At 46.1% G+C, this 18,438-nt stretch overlaps 1 protein-coding gene across 10 annotated transcripts in view; it reads right to left on the bottom strand.

Moving 5' to 3' along the window:
* Positions 1-18,438, bottom strand: part of LOC133346662 (transducin-like enhancer protein 4) — a 67,339-nt gene that overhangs the window by 34,381 nt on the left and 14,520 nt on the right. For 5 of the 10 annotated variants that reach the window (XM_061558414.1, XM_061558413.1, XM_061558420.1 and 2 more), the window contains exons 5-6: positions 12,473-12,535; positions 10,119-10,223 (exon numbers count right to left, since the gene is read on the bottom strand). In XM_061558414.1, coding sequence (XP_061414398.1) covers positions 10,119-10,223; positions 12,473-12,535 — 168 coding nt within the window. The remainder of the gene's footprint in view (positions 1-10,118; positions 10,224-12,472; positions 12,536-18,438) is intronic. The other 5 variants (XM_061558417.1, XM_061558422.1, XM_061558423.1 and 2 more) reach the window with 3 other exon arrangements.

Genomic DNA, 18,438 nt, shown 5'->3' on the forward strand with positions numbered 1-18,438 from the left:
AAGACTAAACACATTCTGGCTTCCCACATCAAAATGAAGCCCTCCAGACGCGCACACACAAATGGAGTGGGGCGTCTACAAAAACCAGGAGCCTGACCGATGTTGGTGGCCATTCGAAAACCTCATCCTCTTCCGCTCCCATTAGTATTGTACAGTTGTAAAATGAAACATTAAGCAGAAGCAGAACTGGTTTTCAAATGCATTTAACGGAGCAATCTCTATTAACTTTAGCAATGACCGTTTGATGATTTGCATGCCTGAACATTTTCCAGCTTTTTTTTCTTTCAAGTGGTGTATTTTTTTTGGATGCATATTAAGTGAAATTTACAGGGCACAGTTGGTCAAGTGTAGGCAATAGGCCGAGGCGCTGGCTCTTATTTTCAGCTTTGTAACGCGTGCCGAGAAGATGGCGTGACTGGGAAGACGAGGACCGGCCCCACCACTACCAACACCACCACCGCTAGTTCATTTGCGTCTCCCATGCTCAGTGAGACACCATCTTACAGCCAATCGGCTCCAGGAGCAAGCTAAAACATACCGATGCACCCCAGCCCCACGCCTCCTCCAAAAGGAGAAGAATTTATGGACACAAAAAAATGCATCTGGCTGCTGCTTTCTTCTCATGGGCTTGGAGTTGGGTGCGTGCAGCCGATTATGCAATTAGTAATGTATGCAAAAATACACGAGAGGGTTTTACGGGTGCGATAAGCACCTGTGTATGCTTGCCCGGGGCAGATCATGTGTTCCGACTTAGGTTAGGCATTTAGGGCAGCCGCCACAGGCTTCTCAAACCCCCCACTTACTGAGGCGACCGGCTGGCAGATAACTGCTGTTGTGTTATTTTGAGGTCTGACAATGGGTCTTGAAAATGTTGCCGACCTGTAAAATTACTAGGGCTCCAAACAAGGCGGCTCTTTTTATTATTATTATTTAAAGGCTGCTGCTGAGCACAAAAAGAAGCAGAAGGTGCTCGCCTCAGACATTATATTTTTTTCCCAAACACGTTTCAACTGCCGGGCGAGCGGGCCTGTGGTTCACACACAGCCTGTGCAGTCTTCATCTGAGGTTCTTAGGTTCCTGCCCAGGGCATTGACCGCCATTATAAAGTTAAACAAATTATGATTTGCTGCTGCTGCATTAGCAGTGGTGCACAAGCATAATTAATACGAAAACTCACATTCATCAACAGCACCGCATGAAAAGAAAACATAACATTCGTAGAAAAGGTGATGTTTCGGGCAATGACCTTTCTTTCGCAGCAAATAAAATGCAGTGTTAAAGCCAATGTTGGCAAATCACAGTCACAATTATTATGCGACTAGACTCTTGGAATCCAATCAAACAAATCCATTGAGATCACTTGACTGGCTTCACCCTCATGCAAAGTTAAAGAACATATTGGGTGGATACAATGCCCTTGAATTAATACATTCATTGTAACTTATGGTAGCCGATGGCGACATCAATGTTATCATCAGAGCAAATCCGCCTGGTTATTTTATTTTATATATACACGACCGTCACATTTACACGAGTGTATATTAAGCCAGGTGCATAGATATTTCGCACTCCGTAGCTTAGAAATGACCACGTAATAATACGTGCAACATTTCCATGGCATTTTCTCAAGCCTCCGTTGAATAAAAGGGGATCCTTTTCACTGGGCTCTTATCTAGTTTATAAACGCATCATATGAATGAACGATGATGTACAAACACATATTGTGGCACAACACTGAGCTGCTACATCAGTCAGGGTTATGGCTTTTTAAATCCTTTATATTAAGTTCACTTGCTTGCTTGCGCGCTTACAACTGTGCAAGTCTTTCGGTCGCTTTTTAACCCACTTCCCGTGATCCAATCGAGCTGACATTTTGCACACAGACTCGTTGTGCGCGACAATTTATTTTCGAGAAAATTTTTTTCCAAAATGTTCCACTTTTTAGGAAAACATTTTTTCATATTTAATTTAAAATACCAATGTGATAAAAATGAAACTCTTACTCAAGAAAAACAGAAATGAATAATAAAATAAAACCGATGCCACGCATATAAAGGATTTATAGTAAAAAACTTTGTTTTTACGGATTAATTTTTAAGGGCTAAGCTGCACGAACTGGCCTGAGTTAACAACCAATTAAAGGTTTAGTTGCACAAGTTCATCGTATTGCATTAATTCATCCAGGTTGTAATGAAGTTATAATTACTGGGAGATTTACACCGACTTTATAACCCTCAAAGGAACACAAAATGTGAGCTCAGGAATAAAGTTAAGAATAAATGTTTCGAGTTTTAAGCAACCTGCATATACGCTGATAAAACAAGAGAGAGAAATGAAAATTCTAATTAATAAAAAAATTATCAATTTCGATTTAAAGCTTTCGTGACTGCAGGGATTCATCTTCTTGGTTCTTTCGGTAAAGTCACGTAGAATGGAAATAATAAAATAATAAAAATAAAACATTTTTTTTATGTTATGTTTTTTTTCTTTTATTATTTCCCTTTTACGTGACTTTACCGAAAGAACCAAGAAGAAAAACATCATAATCGGAGGCACTTTCAAAAATGAACAGTCTTGTTGGTAAAGGCGTCAACAAATGTGGCCCCCTGCTATTACCGGTGCAACGTTACTAATAATAATTACAAAATATTTAGACCAAAAAAAACTCCCAATGTATATACTAGGGCAAGAAAAAATCCCCCCACGACCCAGGTAAATCTACGATGAAGAATACAGTGCGTGGGTTGGGGCGTTGGCACAAGGTAGGGTTGAGGATCTGTGAAGCGTGGTAATTATGCTAACGAGCCCGCCTGCATCACCGCCCTCGGGGAGGAGGATCTAAGAAGATGTCAGGACGGGGAACAGCTAGCGACTATTATCCGGCACCAGTGCGTCTGGCGAGATAGCATCGGCCCTGGCCAGAAGAGCCCTGTAGCGTTTATGGAGGGGGGGGGCCCACTGCTGAAAACTCAATCCCCCTCTTCTAAATTCACATTACCATCGTCATTATTATTAGCTAAGGCTAATCCACTGCTGGATGAAGGCCTCTCCCAATCTGCCGCCACCTCTCTCAATCCTGCGACGCAATAATCCACCTTGAAACCTGCACGCAAACTAATTTTCCAAATTATTACCGTTCACGTAAAAAACTGTCTGCAATCGTTGGAGGGAGCTTTGAAACATTAACAGAATTAATCGACGTGCGCCGCAGCCTTCCCTCACATAGGGGGTCAGAGCTAGAGTAGAAAGACAGACAAATGCTGATATCGTTACTCATTCTGGTTTAGCATTTAGCATGTTTCACGTAAATTTTATCATTGACTATTTTTTTCACACACCCCCCCCCCCTCAAAGTGTTTCTATGTCCCCCACCCCCCTTCTTACCCCTTTAAACAAGGTCACGCTACGGGGTTTGGGCGAGAACGGAATCGGTCCCGGCGAGCGGAAAATGAAACCGCTTTGGCCGTTTGAAAAGACGGCGGCGCTGTTGGGGAACAGCGGGCGGGGGCAAGCAAGCTGTGCGGCGAATCTTGAAAACTCTGCAGGGTTAAACCGGCACAGGAGACTCCACCGACATCCCACTAAGTCTGGTAGCACGGAGGCAGGGGGTGGCGGATGGGGGGGCCCTATTGATCAATGATACCCACAGACGCCGCTTAACAAACGGCCGTGCGCAGCGCGGAGGGAGACGCAGTGGCCGCGCGTCACCTGGAGCGGATGTCCCCACGGAGTGGAATTTTCTTTTTATTTTGACAATTTGGCTGGACGGCAGACACTAAGGCTGGCGGCGACGAGGTGTGAGATTTGAGGACGAATCTGCCGCTATTCGTCAGCCAGCTCAGTCGAAACAACATCTGCACCAGTCTCAGGGGCCCAAAACCCCTTTCTGTAAAGAACACGAAGCACGCTGATGCTTTCTTAACAACTAAAACATAAATTATAGGCAGGTTTATATAGACGTGCACGTTTTACAAGCGTATTTTCTCAAATTATTGTAAACAAATAGAGAAATTGTTTGTGTGTTCTGCTCATGTGACATTAATTGAAAGTCAATTTAAGCAGAAACTACACAAATTATTTCAATACAAAAATACAACCATTAAAGGTGTACTAATTTTTTGCCGAGTTAGCTACTGTCCATTGACACGAAAATACAATTCCATATTTAACTATAATACAGGCTGCTGCAGCAGCATTAAAATGAGCTACGATATTATTTTTCACAAAAAAAAAACTGTTGCATTATCGCTAACAGAGACCGTTTAAAATGCTCCAAAGTTAACAATGAAAAAAAATCCGTTGCGCAATAAATAAGGCTGCAGCTATGTTTAGTTTGGCTTTGGTCTTGTTTGTTATGTGCACGGCTGACTGGGTGATATTATTATTATTATGGGTCAGAACTACAGTACTTGTCATTAGCCTAAAGTAAATTATTTTCCCTCCCTCTCCATGCTTCACTTTTCATCAATCAGCCGCTGAGACTGAAGCCTCTGGAGGTAAGGAAGGGGTGGGGGAGGGGAGTGAAGGATCCTGTGCTTTCAGAAGGATGCCCAGGCAGCCAAACCCAACACATAATTAGATCCGCCCTCAGGCAGTGCTTGGTGTGTCTCCACCCCCAACTCCATTCTGCACACCCTGTCCCCTCAACCCTGGACCCCCCTCCCACTACTCCGAGACACCTCCCACCGCCCCAAAACCCCCAAACCATTTTCCCCTTCCCTCAGCTCCCTCTCCACCATCATCACATCCATCTTTCTCCATCTCCACCCACTGCTTCTTTACATAGATTAAAAAAAATCCTTTCAAAATGCTGTGCGCCTAAGGATGTTCATATATATGAGAGAGAGAGAGAGAGATGTCTCCTCGCACATTGTGCCACAATCCACATGATACCAGATCCTCCTATTGCACGCAGTCTTTACCGTAACCCCCACCCCCAAGCCAAATCTCCTTTTCGCAGCTGGGGATGCGCAAGAATGAAACCCGGTGTTTTGCACCACGTTCCGATCGGTGCATTGTGTTGAGCGTCTACGGCTATATACGCATTTATAAGAATTAATAAATATACCCCGTGAACAAAAAAAATACAAAAATTATGAGAATACAACCATAAAGGACTAAGCGACAAAGGAACGGGTCCATGAACTGCCGCATTAAAGATTGAAAGCAGGGGATGGGGGGGAGGCCACGGGGGCTAATTTTACTCGGTCATTTCAAGCTGACTGCATTTTTAACCAGCAATTACCGCAAGCGTTAAATTATCGCAACGGCAGGCCATGTTAATTATGTCGATTTTTGCGTCTGCCGATCTCACCCCAGGCCGCAATGCCGGCAATATTTTTGACTAGGACGGTTTTTTTTTCTTCCCCGTACGCCACACTGCAGCGCTGTCTGCTAATTGAAGTTGCCAGGGGCTGTCAATTTGAAAGGAAAATTGTTTTTAGCATTTAAAAAAATATATATGCAAAACAGAGCCCCCCGCTACCGACAACTGCAACCGCTTGTGCTGCTTGCCAGCTTTGCATGCAGAGGCAAGTGGTCTCTTTGAATATTAATTTTGCAAATGGGTCTTCTCTGTCAAGTCGTGTAATAAACGCCTCCAGGCACACACACTGCTATCGAGAAGCCAGTAAATAAATAAATAACCGCACGTTAAAACCAAAGGCTGGGGGGTGGGGGGGTTGGGCGCAGAAGTCACAATGAAATAATTAAAAGACATGCCCAGAAGAAACAAAATTAACAAAACAACTGCAGAAACGGCTTTCCCCCCTAATCATCTCCGCAGGTTGCGTGATGTTCAACCATGTTTACTCGGCTTTCACTTAATGGGGGGCATGGTAGGGGGGTGGTGTCTGTGGAGTGTCGGGAAAATGGTCGAGGAGGGGGGGGGGGCAAGACAAGGGCTCCGGAGGTATCACCACACCTCACGCCAGCCCACCCAAAGCAAGCGAGGAGAGGGGGGATGCTTGGGCGGCAGTTGGGGGTACGAATGAACAAGAGTGGGACACATGCCAGGGGGGGGGGGGTGAGTGTTGGGCTAGGTCTGAATTGATGGGCTTTGTAGACTTAATCCTCTCGCCTCCGCCCCCTACCCAGACAGGAGGGATTAACTCGAACCAGCATCCCTGCCTCCCTCCCCTCAATCCCCCTGCATCCACCGATGCCAACGCCCCCACTGCCAAAAACCCTAGGCCCAGACACCATGATGCTCCACACCCGAGGCCGCCCCCTTATCCGCAGCACACCCCAACCCCGCCAATGAGTTCGTGCAGGGAGAAGCACAGAGGGAGCAAGGGGGAGCAGTGGAGGAAGGGGTGAACCAGGGGTCGCCGAGGCTGCAGCGTGAATTCCCTTGGGGGTGCGGATTGCTGGGCGTGAGCACGGGTAGTGATGCGGGCTACGTGAGAGGGGGATGGTGCAAGTTGAGGGGGGGAAAAACAGTTCATTAGACGTGAGGCGTGGTACACCGCTATCTGCACAGTTACCACTGCGGTAGGAGTCATTCGTGTCGCCTTCAAATGATTACGGCATCCTCCAAAAATCTCTTCACTACCACACGCGGCTGCTCTCTAGGCATGCCGTAAAAGGTGGAGGAGGGCTTATGTCTTAAGTTCTATCTATGGAACTGCAAGACTGACCCCTCACTTTAGTCGAATGGGGAAAAAAAAATCGTGGTGCATACTGAAGGGTCGACAGGAATCTGGAGAAAAGTAACAAAGTGGTAATAACACACGAGCATGCCATTAATACCATTCACTGTCTTCCCAAGCTGCTTGTTTTTTTTTAAGCCAAGTCTTGTTTGCTGAATGCCAATCTGTGCACAAATCGGTGGAAGCCAAATACTCTTTGTGAAGTATAATTCGCTGCAAAGTAAAAAATAATGATATCTCAGCAACACTGTACGTTTATAATTGGAAGTGGCAACGTAGTGGATGGCGCATTGCGCTACGAACCCAGCCATGCGACTTTCATTCCCAGCCATGGCTAATAATACAAGTGTAGAGTGAGATCTGAACCAATTCTGGGGCGCCAATTCACCGACCCGCACTGACCACTGGGGTGAAGTACGGTCAAACGACACTCAAAACCGACAAGGCATCGGCAGATCTCCATCCAGCAGCGGATTGGCATAACACTACAAATTAGTACCATTATATTTTAAACGCATGTCAGCGTTTGCCCTGTTTATTGATATCAGGACGCCGCACTTGACTAAGACCGGCTAAACGGATTGCTCGCTTCAGCTCTAATGACGCAAACAAGCGAGAGAAAGTCAAAGCAGAAAAACATTTTGAAAGACTGCGAGTCCGTGTACGGAGCAGAAAAGTGTTTGGGGTTGGGCCCAGAGAGTGAGGAGGTGCGCGAGGTTGGGTAGTTGTACTCGTTAACCCTTTTCGAAACTCGGCGCACAAAAACATTCCACTTAAGCTGGCTTGCTACGCATCCTATCAACCATTTCCAGAAAGCGGGGATTAGTTTTAATCCGAGTGGAACGTCTAATTATCATCTGAAAGCTGCTTTCCCAGGCGGCTGGGAGCAAACATTAGACTCGGGTTGTGGCGGGGCACGGGATAGGAGGGGATGTAAAGGGGGGGGGGCGGTTGCACGGGTGCTTGGGGGGGTATGCGGTTAAGCCTCCGCAAAAGGCTTCAAGTGACCAATAGACGCACGGGTCTGCGCACCGAGCATCATTGAAAAATCATTGCCAGCGATCGGCACATTAACATAAGTAGACATAGCCGGAGCATCGCTCCTCAAACCGGCACCGCACCCACCCACACATATGGGCCCTTTACCTCCAACCCCCAACTTACGCCGCCACCACCATCAGCCGTCATCCCTCACCACTCAGCCCCTCCTCTCCACCACAACGCACAAAGACCCAGAGTGGGAGTTATATAAAAGGGGTGGAAGATCGCAAATCAATGGCCAACAGAGACTAAAGCACAGCGCTCTAAAACAATCTGCTCTCTTTAACATTTGTAAGCACTTTTGCTCGACCAAAAGCAGCGGCGTTTTTATATTTTTAAATACATAGAGTATTTAATCAGCTGCCGTTTACAATGGGGAAAATAAATGACGCCAGAGTTAATTGTGAGACAGCTGCTTTTGAATAATTGAAAAAGCTTTGTATATGAAGGCAGCCTGACATTAACAGCACCAACCTAAGTGGGCCATTGCATGTTCCATCGTTTATCGTAAACATTGCTAAAAATATTTTTTTATTAATATACAACTTAAATCCTGTCATTAACCTAACCTCATCTCACTCTACTCGGGGTGTATTGATTCGTTGATTGATTTGAATCGATTCTTACACTCGCAATGAAAGTATCAATTAGCATGTGTAAAAATCGATTACTGACAATACGTTCGAACTGTATGCAGATTATATGCAGATGTAGGCTCCTGGGGTGAATGGGACTGCACAAATGAGATCCGAAAAAAAAGCGGATGAAACAAGTGAGAGAGTACCAAGGAGAGTACAAAGGAGACAAATAAAAATCTACAATTCTTGAATACAATAGCAATGCCAAATCGTTACAATCTATAGCATCAACTGGGGCAAGGGCAGCAGTGAATCGTTAAATGCCTGATATTTATTTGACAGTACATTACACTCATTGTACTCCCACCCCTCGTCTTATTTTATACAGGTGACAGCAGTGTGACCCTGTTGTAAGATAATTCACCTTCCACCCCATGCCTCCCTCAACATAATTGTCCTTCATCCCCCCCCCACCATCCCACCGTGTCCTCCGTCTTGGGATATGACTGCATTAAGTCGCTCCTTACACCCCAGTTGTAATTGTGAACGTAAATCCACCTCCAGCAGCGCACATCTAGCAAGTAGCACGTGAACCCGTGACCTCAATTCAGCGTCTTTTATTTAATCTGGCAAGAGCCAATTTATCTTTTTTGCATGGGAGACCATGGAAAATGTTCTCCTGCAGGGGTGATTATTAAAATATTTACTCGTTGCTCTATTTGTTGATATCCCAGTTTGAGAGAGAACCTATTTACGCGACGCATCGCAATGGATTCTTATTTAGTATCAACTCTGTGGCAGGCGGCGCGATTTGGCAGCAGCGGCCACAAATAAATCCGCGGGTGACTGCGAGAGACGACGATGCATCAGCTCCGTGTGGAACGGCTCGGTGACAGGTTCACCGGCCACTGGGTTGCCAGCAGATCTTGCGGTCCCTCAACTCACGTGCTGCCAATTGCAGGTGTGTTTGCCAAACAGATGGCGGATCGCTTACAACAGGGACAACCAAGGCAGTGTCATATTTTCCACATCGCAAATGACCTTAGGGGGGGAACAGATGTATGGATACAACGTCCTCGCAGCGAACCCGTGGGTCAGACGACCAGAACCACCACAACAGGATCGTCCGTCATGAAGTGCCAACCACTTAAAGAAAACAGCCCCGGGGCACGCTGAATCTTTTGCAAACAGGTTTAACAAACCGCGCGGCTGCTTGGCAGCGCAAGCGGCGCGCAGAAATACCAGCGACTGGTTGGACAGAGATGCTGTGTTCACATGGATCAAGTCTGCCCTGCCCGAGTGAAGATGTAATTTTTATACAACGACCCCGACCCTTGGTGTAGCTTTTTGAAGCGATCACGAGGTGTGGAACGTACTCTCTCTCTCCCCAATCCAGACACAAACAATTTCCACGTCAATACAGATCACCCTCCCGACTGGCAAGGCGGCGCGCCGCTACCGCCAGCGCAACGAGAGCGAGCGAATGAATGAACGGTGAACGAGAGAGCGAGCTCTGTCTTTTAAGTATCAGTGCCCCGAGGGAACCATTTCCACGCAACAGCTCACGCAGTTTTGCTAACGCAGCGCGGAGCAGAGCGCGAGCAAGTGAGCGAGCGAGCAAGTGCCGGGCTGGGCATGTGAGTGCAGATGAGTGGGCAAGGTGCTGCGTGGTGTCAGGCTAGAGGCAGCAGAATGGGGAAGAGGGGGGGGGGTGCTGGCTGGGGAATTGGGGGAGGCGGGGAAGGGGAGCGCATGGGACAACGAACAGTGCACAACCGCGTGTGAATGCAGCGTGTGAGCGGGTGGGTGGTGTAGTATTGTCAATGATATTAAGAAGGGGTATACACACGGCAAATGGCAGGGTCTGCAGCCCACGTACCCCGATGATAGCGTTCAGCTCCGCCATCGTCACCTGCTTGGCCCGTTCCACGGCCTGAGCTACCTGCTGCTGGTGCTTTGGGGAGGTGGGTGGGGAGGTGGGGAGGTGGATAGGTGGGGGGGAGGTAGATGGGGAGTGGATGGGTGAGTGGTGTGCACATGGGCAGAGGAAAGAAACACATGGCACGGGCGGTGGAGAAAGACGACGACACGTGGATGCATTTAAAGTGTACATGAGAGCGAAGGGGCCAGGGAGTATAAGACCAGATGAGAGGTGAATGTTGGTAGGGGCAGGGGGCACAAGTGTGTGAAGGGAGGGGGATGAGGGGCAGTGCGAGCGAGTGTACGTGGGACAATGGAGAGGTACACACACACAAACACACGCAGCAGACACATTCTCGCATGTGAAGAGGAGGAATGTTTGGGGTGTGGGGGAGACACAACACAAAGGAGGTTTCGCATGAGAGGCAAGCAGCGAAGACGAGGGAGGGTGTGTAAGGGGGGGGGGAGAGTGTGGGTGGGTTGATTGGGTCATCACACAAGGGGAGGAGGAGGAGAGGGGGAAGGGGGCCGATAGGCAAAGACTGAATTAACAACACCGGGAAGGAGTAATTGAGGCATCTTCCAACAGTACGCTCCATATGCACACACTGCACACACGTACGGCACATACGCACAGATTATGACGCATTCATGTCAACACACATGCCGGTGTCCAAGTGAAAGGTGCATTATATATAGATGCATGGGGGTCAGTTTGCCCCCAAGGTGTATTTCCTTTGTCAGCTGGAAATCTTCTCATATTATATTTACATAGGCACACAACTATCGTGTATGTGAACAAACTTCTCGGGGAAAAAAAAACACATTTACGACGTTATAAACTGTACATATAAGAAGCAAACTAACAAAAAATATATAAACGAGAAAACTGGTTTCTATGCGTCGAGTTGCCTCGGGTTGGAGAGAAAACAAGGCCAAAATGTTTGCCTTCGAATTGCGTCCACATGTAAATCAATAATGTAAATGGGCTCGATGAGAAGAGAGAGGAAGCGGCCCTTGAAAAGATATTACATTCGTAAGTTCCCGGCTGTGGGGGGTTGGGATTAGAGCAAAATTTAATGCAGCTCTGCCGCTTTGTTCCGTCCCATTATACGCCGCTTTTGCTGACGCTAAGAAGGGTTCTGGCCCCGGGCACATTTTAACAGAAATAGCGAGAGTAGCTCTTGTGCTCAGAGAGTCTCGGATTAACTGTTACTGCAGAACACAAAAACCTGCAGCCTTTCAGGAGGCGGAATGTTTAGTAGTGCTGGGGGAGCACGGCAAAGGAAGGGAGTTGAGGATATGGGGGTAGAATAGAGGGGGGGTAGAATGGGGGGCAGGAGGGGAAGAGAATGAGAGTGAGGGTGGGTGTTAAGAGGCTAGGGATAAAACCTTAAATAAATAAATAAGTGGAACAAAAAAAGTGGCTAAAAAGGAAGAAAAAAGCCTAAGACCTCGAAGCACCCAGAGTAAACACGGCGCTTTGCTGGGGCACTTAATTGCCCACACCCTTTTCTCGTGACAGAGAATCGGCCAAATGAATCGTGCATTTTAATGGGCACCTGGAGGCCTGTGGGCAGGCATCAGTTCCCTTGTCTCCCTCTCTCTCCCCGCCCATTGGGGAAACCTGGGAGGTAGCAGCAGGCTGATGAGGGTGTGGGCACCAGGACAGAATGATTAAATCTTTAATCGCGAGCTCACTCACTCGGCGCCCCCCCCCCCACTCATCACAAACGTCTCTAAAACAAGCTTCCTTCTCTAGCATAGCATCCCCACACAACCAACCCCTGCTGCCTTCGGCCCCGACCGACTTCCCTCCTCTCTTAACTCGCCCGCTGCACGCCACCAACCCAGACTCAACCCTGACCCTCCAAGCGGCTGAATGAGAACACACAGATGAAAACCCTTGGCTGGGAAGGGAAAAAAAAAACCCAACACATTTTTTTCCACCTGAATTGGACATTGAGAATTCACAATGCGCACCACATTGGCCTCACGCTGCTAACGGTCACCCAAACGTTCATCAGGCCATCTGCACACAATGAAGCCGCTATGCACAAAAGAATCACTGGAGCAAAAGAGAGAGACCGAGAGAGAAAAGGAGGGGGAGAGAGAGAGAGAGAGAGACACGGAGAGAAGCGACAAACAGAGAGAGAGACAGACACTGAGAGGAACAGACAGAGAGAAGTGGTAAATAAAAAATGTATTAAAATATAAGCGCCAAGTTGGAGACAAATGACAGCAGACGAGTGCCTAAGCCGTCCCGCAATGGTGAGCACTTACTTCCTGCGACAGGAACGGGATGACTTGCGCGATGATGGCGTTGAGTCTCTTTGCGATCTCAGTCTGAAATGAAGATATAAACGCATTACATTAGCGTCGCCCACCCCCTTAAAATGCTTCGTCAGGGTAGCAGGACGTCCGTACACTCAAATGAGCAGAGAAGCCGCGCAGGAGCGATTTGTTATATACTTTGTGAGCGACAGGATAAAATGTTCTCACTGAATTAAATAAAAGACATTTTCACGAGTCAAGAAAGAGCCTATCAATTGGACTGAGGTTCAGTAGTTAATTGTAGAACATTAAATAACTCATAATGTTTTTCACCTGACTTGTAATTCCATTTCACCCAACCGCTACGCGACAATTTTTATGTCAGCTCCGCTCTAACTCTGCGAAGCGATAATAATACATTTATCTTCATCATCTTTTTCTCTCTCCAGTTTTACAGTTAATTCTCTGCTTTTAGATTACCCCGTGCATATCACGTTGAAACATTTCATCATACAGATCCGAATTTGAACAAAAATACCCCAACAACTGAACTGCTTCCACAGCAAAAAAATTATCAATACAAATCCTGTGGCACCAGAGTATGTATTTACGTGTGTACATTCAGCGTAAATAAAAACACAAACGTACAATAGAGAATGCTCGCCATTGCCTACCTTACTGTTTATAAAGTACAAACTGTTCATATGCCAATTCAAGACAAATGGCTTGTCAGCATTCTTAAAATGTGTACGTATTCTCAGGCTCCCACAGTGTAAAGTGCCATCTCCAACCCTGAAGTCAATACTTCTCTCTCTCTGCTCCGAAGGAACATTACATGAAACAACAGCCTTGAATATATTTGTCCGTTACGAGAGAGTGCTCAAGACAAACTTGGTGAGTATGGATTATGTCGTCACGTGCTTGCAAACCACCGCCAGTGCATTTCTATAATTCCTTGCATAAGGAGGTACATTTTCTTGCAATTATAGTATTATTATGTTCGTTTACCCAGAAAAGGCCACTACCTGAGTTGTAAGACTCTTTTTATAAGGGTCTAAGCAAGTTTTTTTTTTGCAGAAGGGAGTGATGCCGTGATGTGTAATCCCAATATGTAGCAATTTTTTTTTCCACTGGGAAGTTTGGCGAGTTACATTGGTTTTTTTATAACTACAGGACAAAATCGGAGAAAACCAGGGGGAGAACATACACACTCCATGCAGAAAGGCACCTGACTCAGCAATAAAACCAAGTCCCTTCTTGCTGTGAGGCACAAGTGTTACCACTGCACCACCTAGGCTCCCTCATTAACTTCAGAACAGGGTCAAAAAAACCAATGTATACACATAGGCATTGGGCACTGGGAAATGTATTAGGGAGGTAGGCTGGGAATTGTCTGCCGAGGCAGTGTATACTCTATTTAGGCCATGCAGGAGGTATCTGTGTGTCTGCCTGGGTGCCTCAGCAGGGCTCTTATAAAGCCCTGCACGCGTGGAGGTGAGAAGATTTCAGGCTGCACTGCTCCCCGCTGATGAGACAGGGCGCGGCGGTGCAAAGGTCAGAGCATGAAAGGGATTAATTTAGCAAAAGCCAACTTCCATCTCAGAGCCAACCCCCACCGCCACCACCAGCCCAGTTAGCCCCCACTGCGCCCCCCCCACCGCCTCTCACCTCTCAACCCCGCCGGCCGTATCAGCGGCTTGGAAAATGAATTAAAAATTCGGCGCTCGCAAGGCCACGCGGGTCAAGCGTAATAATCTGCTGCTGAGTCCGGAGGAGTGGAGGGAGGACGTGTGGTGTGGGTAGAGGTGGGGAGAAGGAACGGAGTGCGGGAAGACAGCAGGGGAGGGGGGGGGGCCGAGGGGGGCTCGTAGGACAGGGGGGTGGGGTGGGAGGCAGCAGAAGTGGTGGCAGGGGGAGACATTCTGATTAGTCTGCCATTTCTCTTGTCAGCCTCAGTGGCGGCCAGCACTGCAGCCCACTCCACTGCTCCGCTTTATTAGCAAACGACAGAAGCCCGTGGCGGACGGGTGCACGAGGGAAAGAGGGAGGGAGGCAGGGAGGGGAGTAGCAGGCCAACAGGAAGGCTGACGGCTCACTAGCCCCCCTAATTGAGTCTACTTTGAAATAATGATTGTCCCCGGCGCAGAGCCACAGAGCCGCGGGTAATTAACATCCCTCTTTTTCGTGCATTTTGCGCAAATTGGCGATCAGAGCCTCTGCTGCAATTATCCATCCCGTTCCCCCCATAACCCCCCTCACCGACAACCCTCTTCCCACCTCACCTCCCATTCCAAATGAAGAAGAAAAAAAATAGAAAATGGGATGATGGAACGGGAGAGAATGGTTTGCACGGCTGAGTGAGCACATAAGTAGGTTCACTCATTGTAATGTGTATTCACTGCACAGCAACCGCATTCAATGCAGCGTTGAGTATTAACTGTGTGTATTTATAGAAGACCAAAGTAAAAATAATTAAAACGCATTCGCGAAAAGAAATAAAATATAATCAACCCCCCAGAGCTGACAAGGCCCTCAACGTAATTATTTTACAATGACCAAGTGAACAACACAACCGTATCGTCGAAACCTTTTTATAATATCTCTAGATATTTCATAGTCTTGTGAAAATATGCATTGGGATGCCAAATCTGGATACAGCCACAAACAATGTTTTGTAAACAATAACACCCGTGTGGGGGCACAATGACCTCACGCTCACTCGCACCTTCACCTCCTTTTTTCCTTTTGCGCCAAGCTCGCGCATTGCTCCAAAAATACTGCACTAAAAAAACACTGGCCCAATACCTCACGAGGGAACGTCCCGCCTGTCTGACAGAGTGTCAGAGACAGAGTGAGGGTTTCCTGGATAAAGCCTGCCAATTAATTATTGTTCAGTTATCACGCGGAAGCCTGGTAGGCACCAAGTCGACCCTCTCCGATGTGCTTTCGGGTTGTACTGCGCAATATTGAACATGATTTTCCGACATTCAATTTTGCTGAAACGTCGGACATCGTGCTGAACGTCACGTCGAACAACACGCGGTTCAATCCCAAAAACCACATCGGACAGGTTGGCCGAGTTATACGGAACAACCGCGAAAACCTACGCGGTACAAAGCCGACATCAATCGGAAACCGAAAACAGAACTGCCCTGAACTCAGCTGCTACGATCACGATGGGATAACACAGTCCGTGTGTCTGGCGTTTCCTTACATTCATGGGTATAATGACATTTGTTGTTACGATATATTTTTTTCCAATACAGGAGCACCTCCCGTCATCCCCGTTGTTGTAATGTGGTTGCTATGTGTATACATGAAGAGCTGTGTGTATGTTTACAAGCTATTTTTACATTGTGCACGAGCACACACACGACCACCCACTCAAGCACGGTTGCACATATATCTCATTTGTTCCTGGCGAAAAAGTGGGGAGGATTGGGTGGATCCAATTTAATTTTGGATAAAAACTAATTCCCGTTCATACACATAATAGAACGCTGAGCAAATCTGGCAGAAAGCAGGGTGAAAGTCAGTATCTCAGAATTACATTTCTGTATCAAGGCATGGTGGGGAATATTTACTTTTTTCTAAATTGGAATTGTATGAAATTAAACGAGACAGGAATCAATATGAGTTTCAAATACATAAACACTGATATCCTATTGCATCATGCAAACTTCAGGAGTAATTTCCGAGGGCTGGCAACAAATCAAAATAGTATAGTTTATGAGAAAAGTCAGATTTTGGAACCTCAATTGTTACCAAGTGGCAACACGTACGTCTATCTCTACTTAAAATCAGCTGACAGGATGCACTAGTTTGAATAATTATATTTTTTCATTATTTAAACGAGGATCGTTAGGTGACCTTGGCTTGGAGAGGTCTTCATCCAACATCATTATCATGGCTCATGATAATGATGAGGGTGTGGGGGGGGGGGGAGCACAAAATAGTATATGTACACATTAACAGAATACAGTAAATCATAAACTATAGCACCATTACCATTTCCCGTTGTGTGTTGGATGTGGGAGCTGTTTGACTACACTTCAGACTGCTCAGTGCGAGTCAGTGAAGGAGAGTCCCCGTGAATGGTTTTCCTGTCACTCGTCACCAAGTCTCGCCATTGCTGGGAATTGAACTCAACTCGTGAGGCTCATGGCCCAGTACCCTATCCACCGTATCAATGCTTCACCCCATTAACAGTATTGTTATCATCATCCTCAACAGCCAATCCACGGCAGGATATAGACGCCATAATCCATCTCACCACTGTACGTGAGCTAATGACATCACTCCATCTCTCCGATGGTTGTGCTCTCGGTCGAGTTTCCTTTTGGCAGCCATTTCCTCACCAATCTCGCCCATCGGCCATCATCGCTTCAAGCAATGAGTCCTGCCCAAGCCTACTTATTTTTCTCAACAGTCAATACATTGTCTCTAATTTGCATTTCTTCCCTGACCCGCACGTTCCTCTTTCGGTCTCTCAGTATACCAGTAATGCCATTATACAATATACACGTAGATTTTTATACCGTATGCCCATAAAACGAAAACATCCATATATATACACACTTGCAAACATCACACAGTACAGTACTGCAATTCGTATCGCTTGACGAGAGGCTCTCGCAATAAGCGATTGATCAAATTTCAAGTCGGGTCGTTGCAAATGAGCGTCACATGCAGTATCTCATTCCGCTGACCCACAAAGCACAACAAGCGTGTCAGGATTCAATCATCTCCAACTACGTGTCCTGTCAGCACAGTGCGCCTTAGCCACACGCAGCCCAGACAACATTCTTTAACTTTACTTTGGTATTGAAACAACAGCGTGATTTGTTTTCTATGGCACATTAAAAAAATCCCCGAGGCTTAAAAACGTATGCTGGTTTATTTTTGTTTTGCGATTTAAAAGATGGCTCTGCTTGTATAAACTTAATTCGGGATTTTTATTTTATTTCTGAGATTGTTTTAGTGTTTTTCTTTTATATCTCTCAAGAACAAACTGAGGGCAAAGATTACAAGGATAAAAAGAATCACTAAAATGGATAGAGGTTGTTTTTAAAGCTTAAATTACAATACACAGTGACCAAAGTAATATATATAATAAGTAAAGTGCTACAGAGCATGTATATATAGCAGTCAATTGTGTCTGCCATGTTGAATGTGATTTTAGCGATTATAGATAATAAATTGTACCACATTGTGCAATCCAAAATACACAGAAATCCCAAGTTGAATAGAATGACAGCAACATGCAAATCTGGCCAAATGCGTGTTAATATAAAAAAAACCCAACAACGAATTATGTAAATGACATGCATTTTAGCTAAAAGAACATTACTTCGAACATTTAAATAACTCGTGGTGGTAAACAATGGTGAGGGACAAAAAAATGCCAACTTCAGTGCGTGGAAAGAATATTCTCACTGGGCTCGGAGATTTTTTTAAGTGTGCCACTCATTCAAACTGAACGTGTGATCGTTTTATTCACACCGTGTTCCTGCAAAGGTATCGTAGAATGTCCCCCCACACGTCAGGAAAGGTTGTTTTTTAAATAAAAAAAATAGAATGTTTTTGCTGTTCTATCTCAGTAGTTCACAAGTCAATATCTTCAGGCTCCACTTCATTTTTTTAAGTTGTGTCCTCCAAACCAACTCTATTTACAAGTGAAACCATACAACGTTTATTGTAAATGTGCTGATTGGCAGACATGACAGGCTGGATTAGGGGAAAAGGCCTGAGCTTTGCGGTATGAGAACTTGTGACCACACTGGAAATGTTTTGGATATTTGACCAATATACAGCTGAAATTATTTGATTATTTGACCAAAAAGAAAAAAAAACAAGCCATTGCACCATCTTTGGGTCTTTTGTGAAATTGTATCACTCGTACTCATTCAGAACAGCATATCGGTGAACTTTTTTTCCCTTCAAAACTGATCACGCATGATGGAGCAAATAAACGT

Source organism: Lethenteron reissneri, chromosome 24, assembly GCF_015708825.2.
Source record: "Lethenteron reissneri isolate LAM-NWPU_2019-01 chromosome 24, ASM1570882v1, whole genome shotgun sequence".
NCBI classification, from domain to species: Eukaryota; Metazoa; Chordata; class Hyperoartia; order Petromyzontiformes; family Petromyzontidae; genus Lethenteron; species Lethenteron reissneri.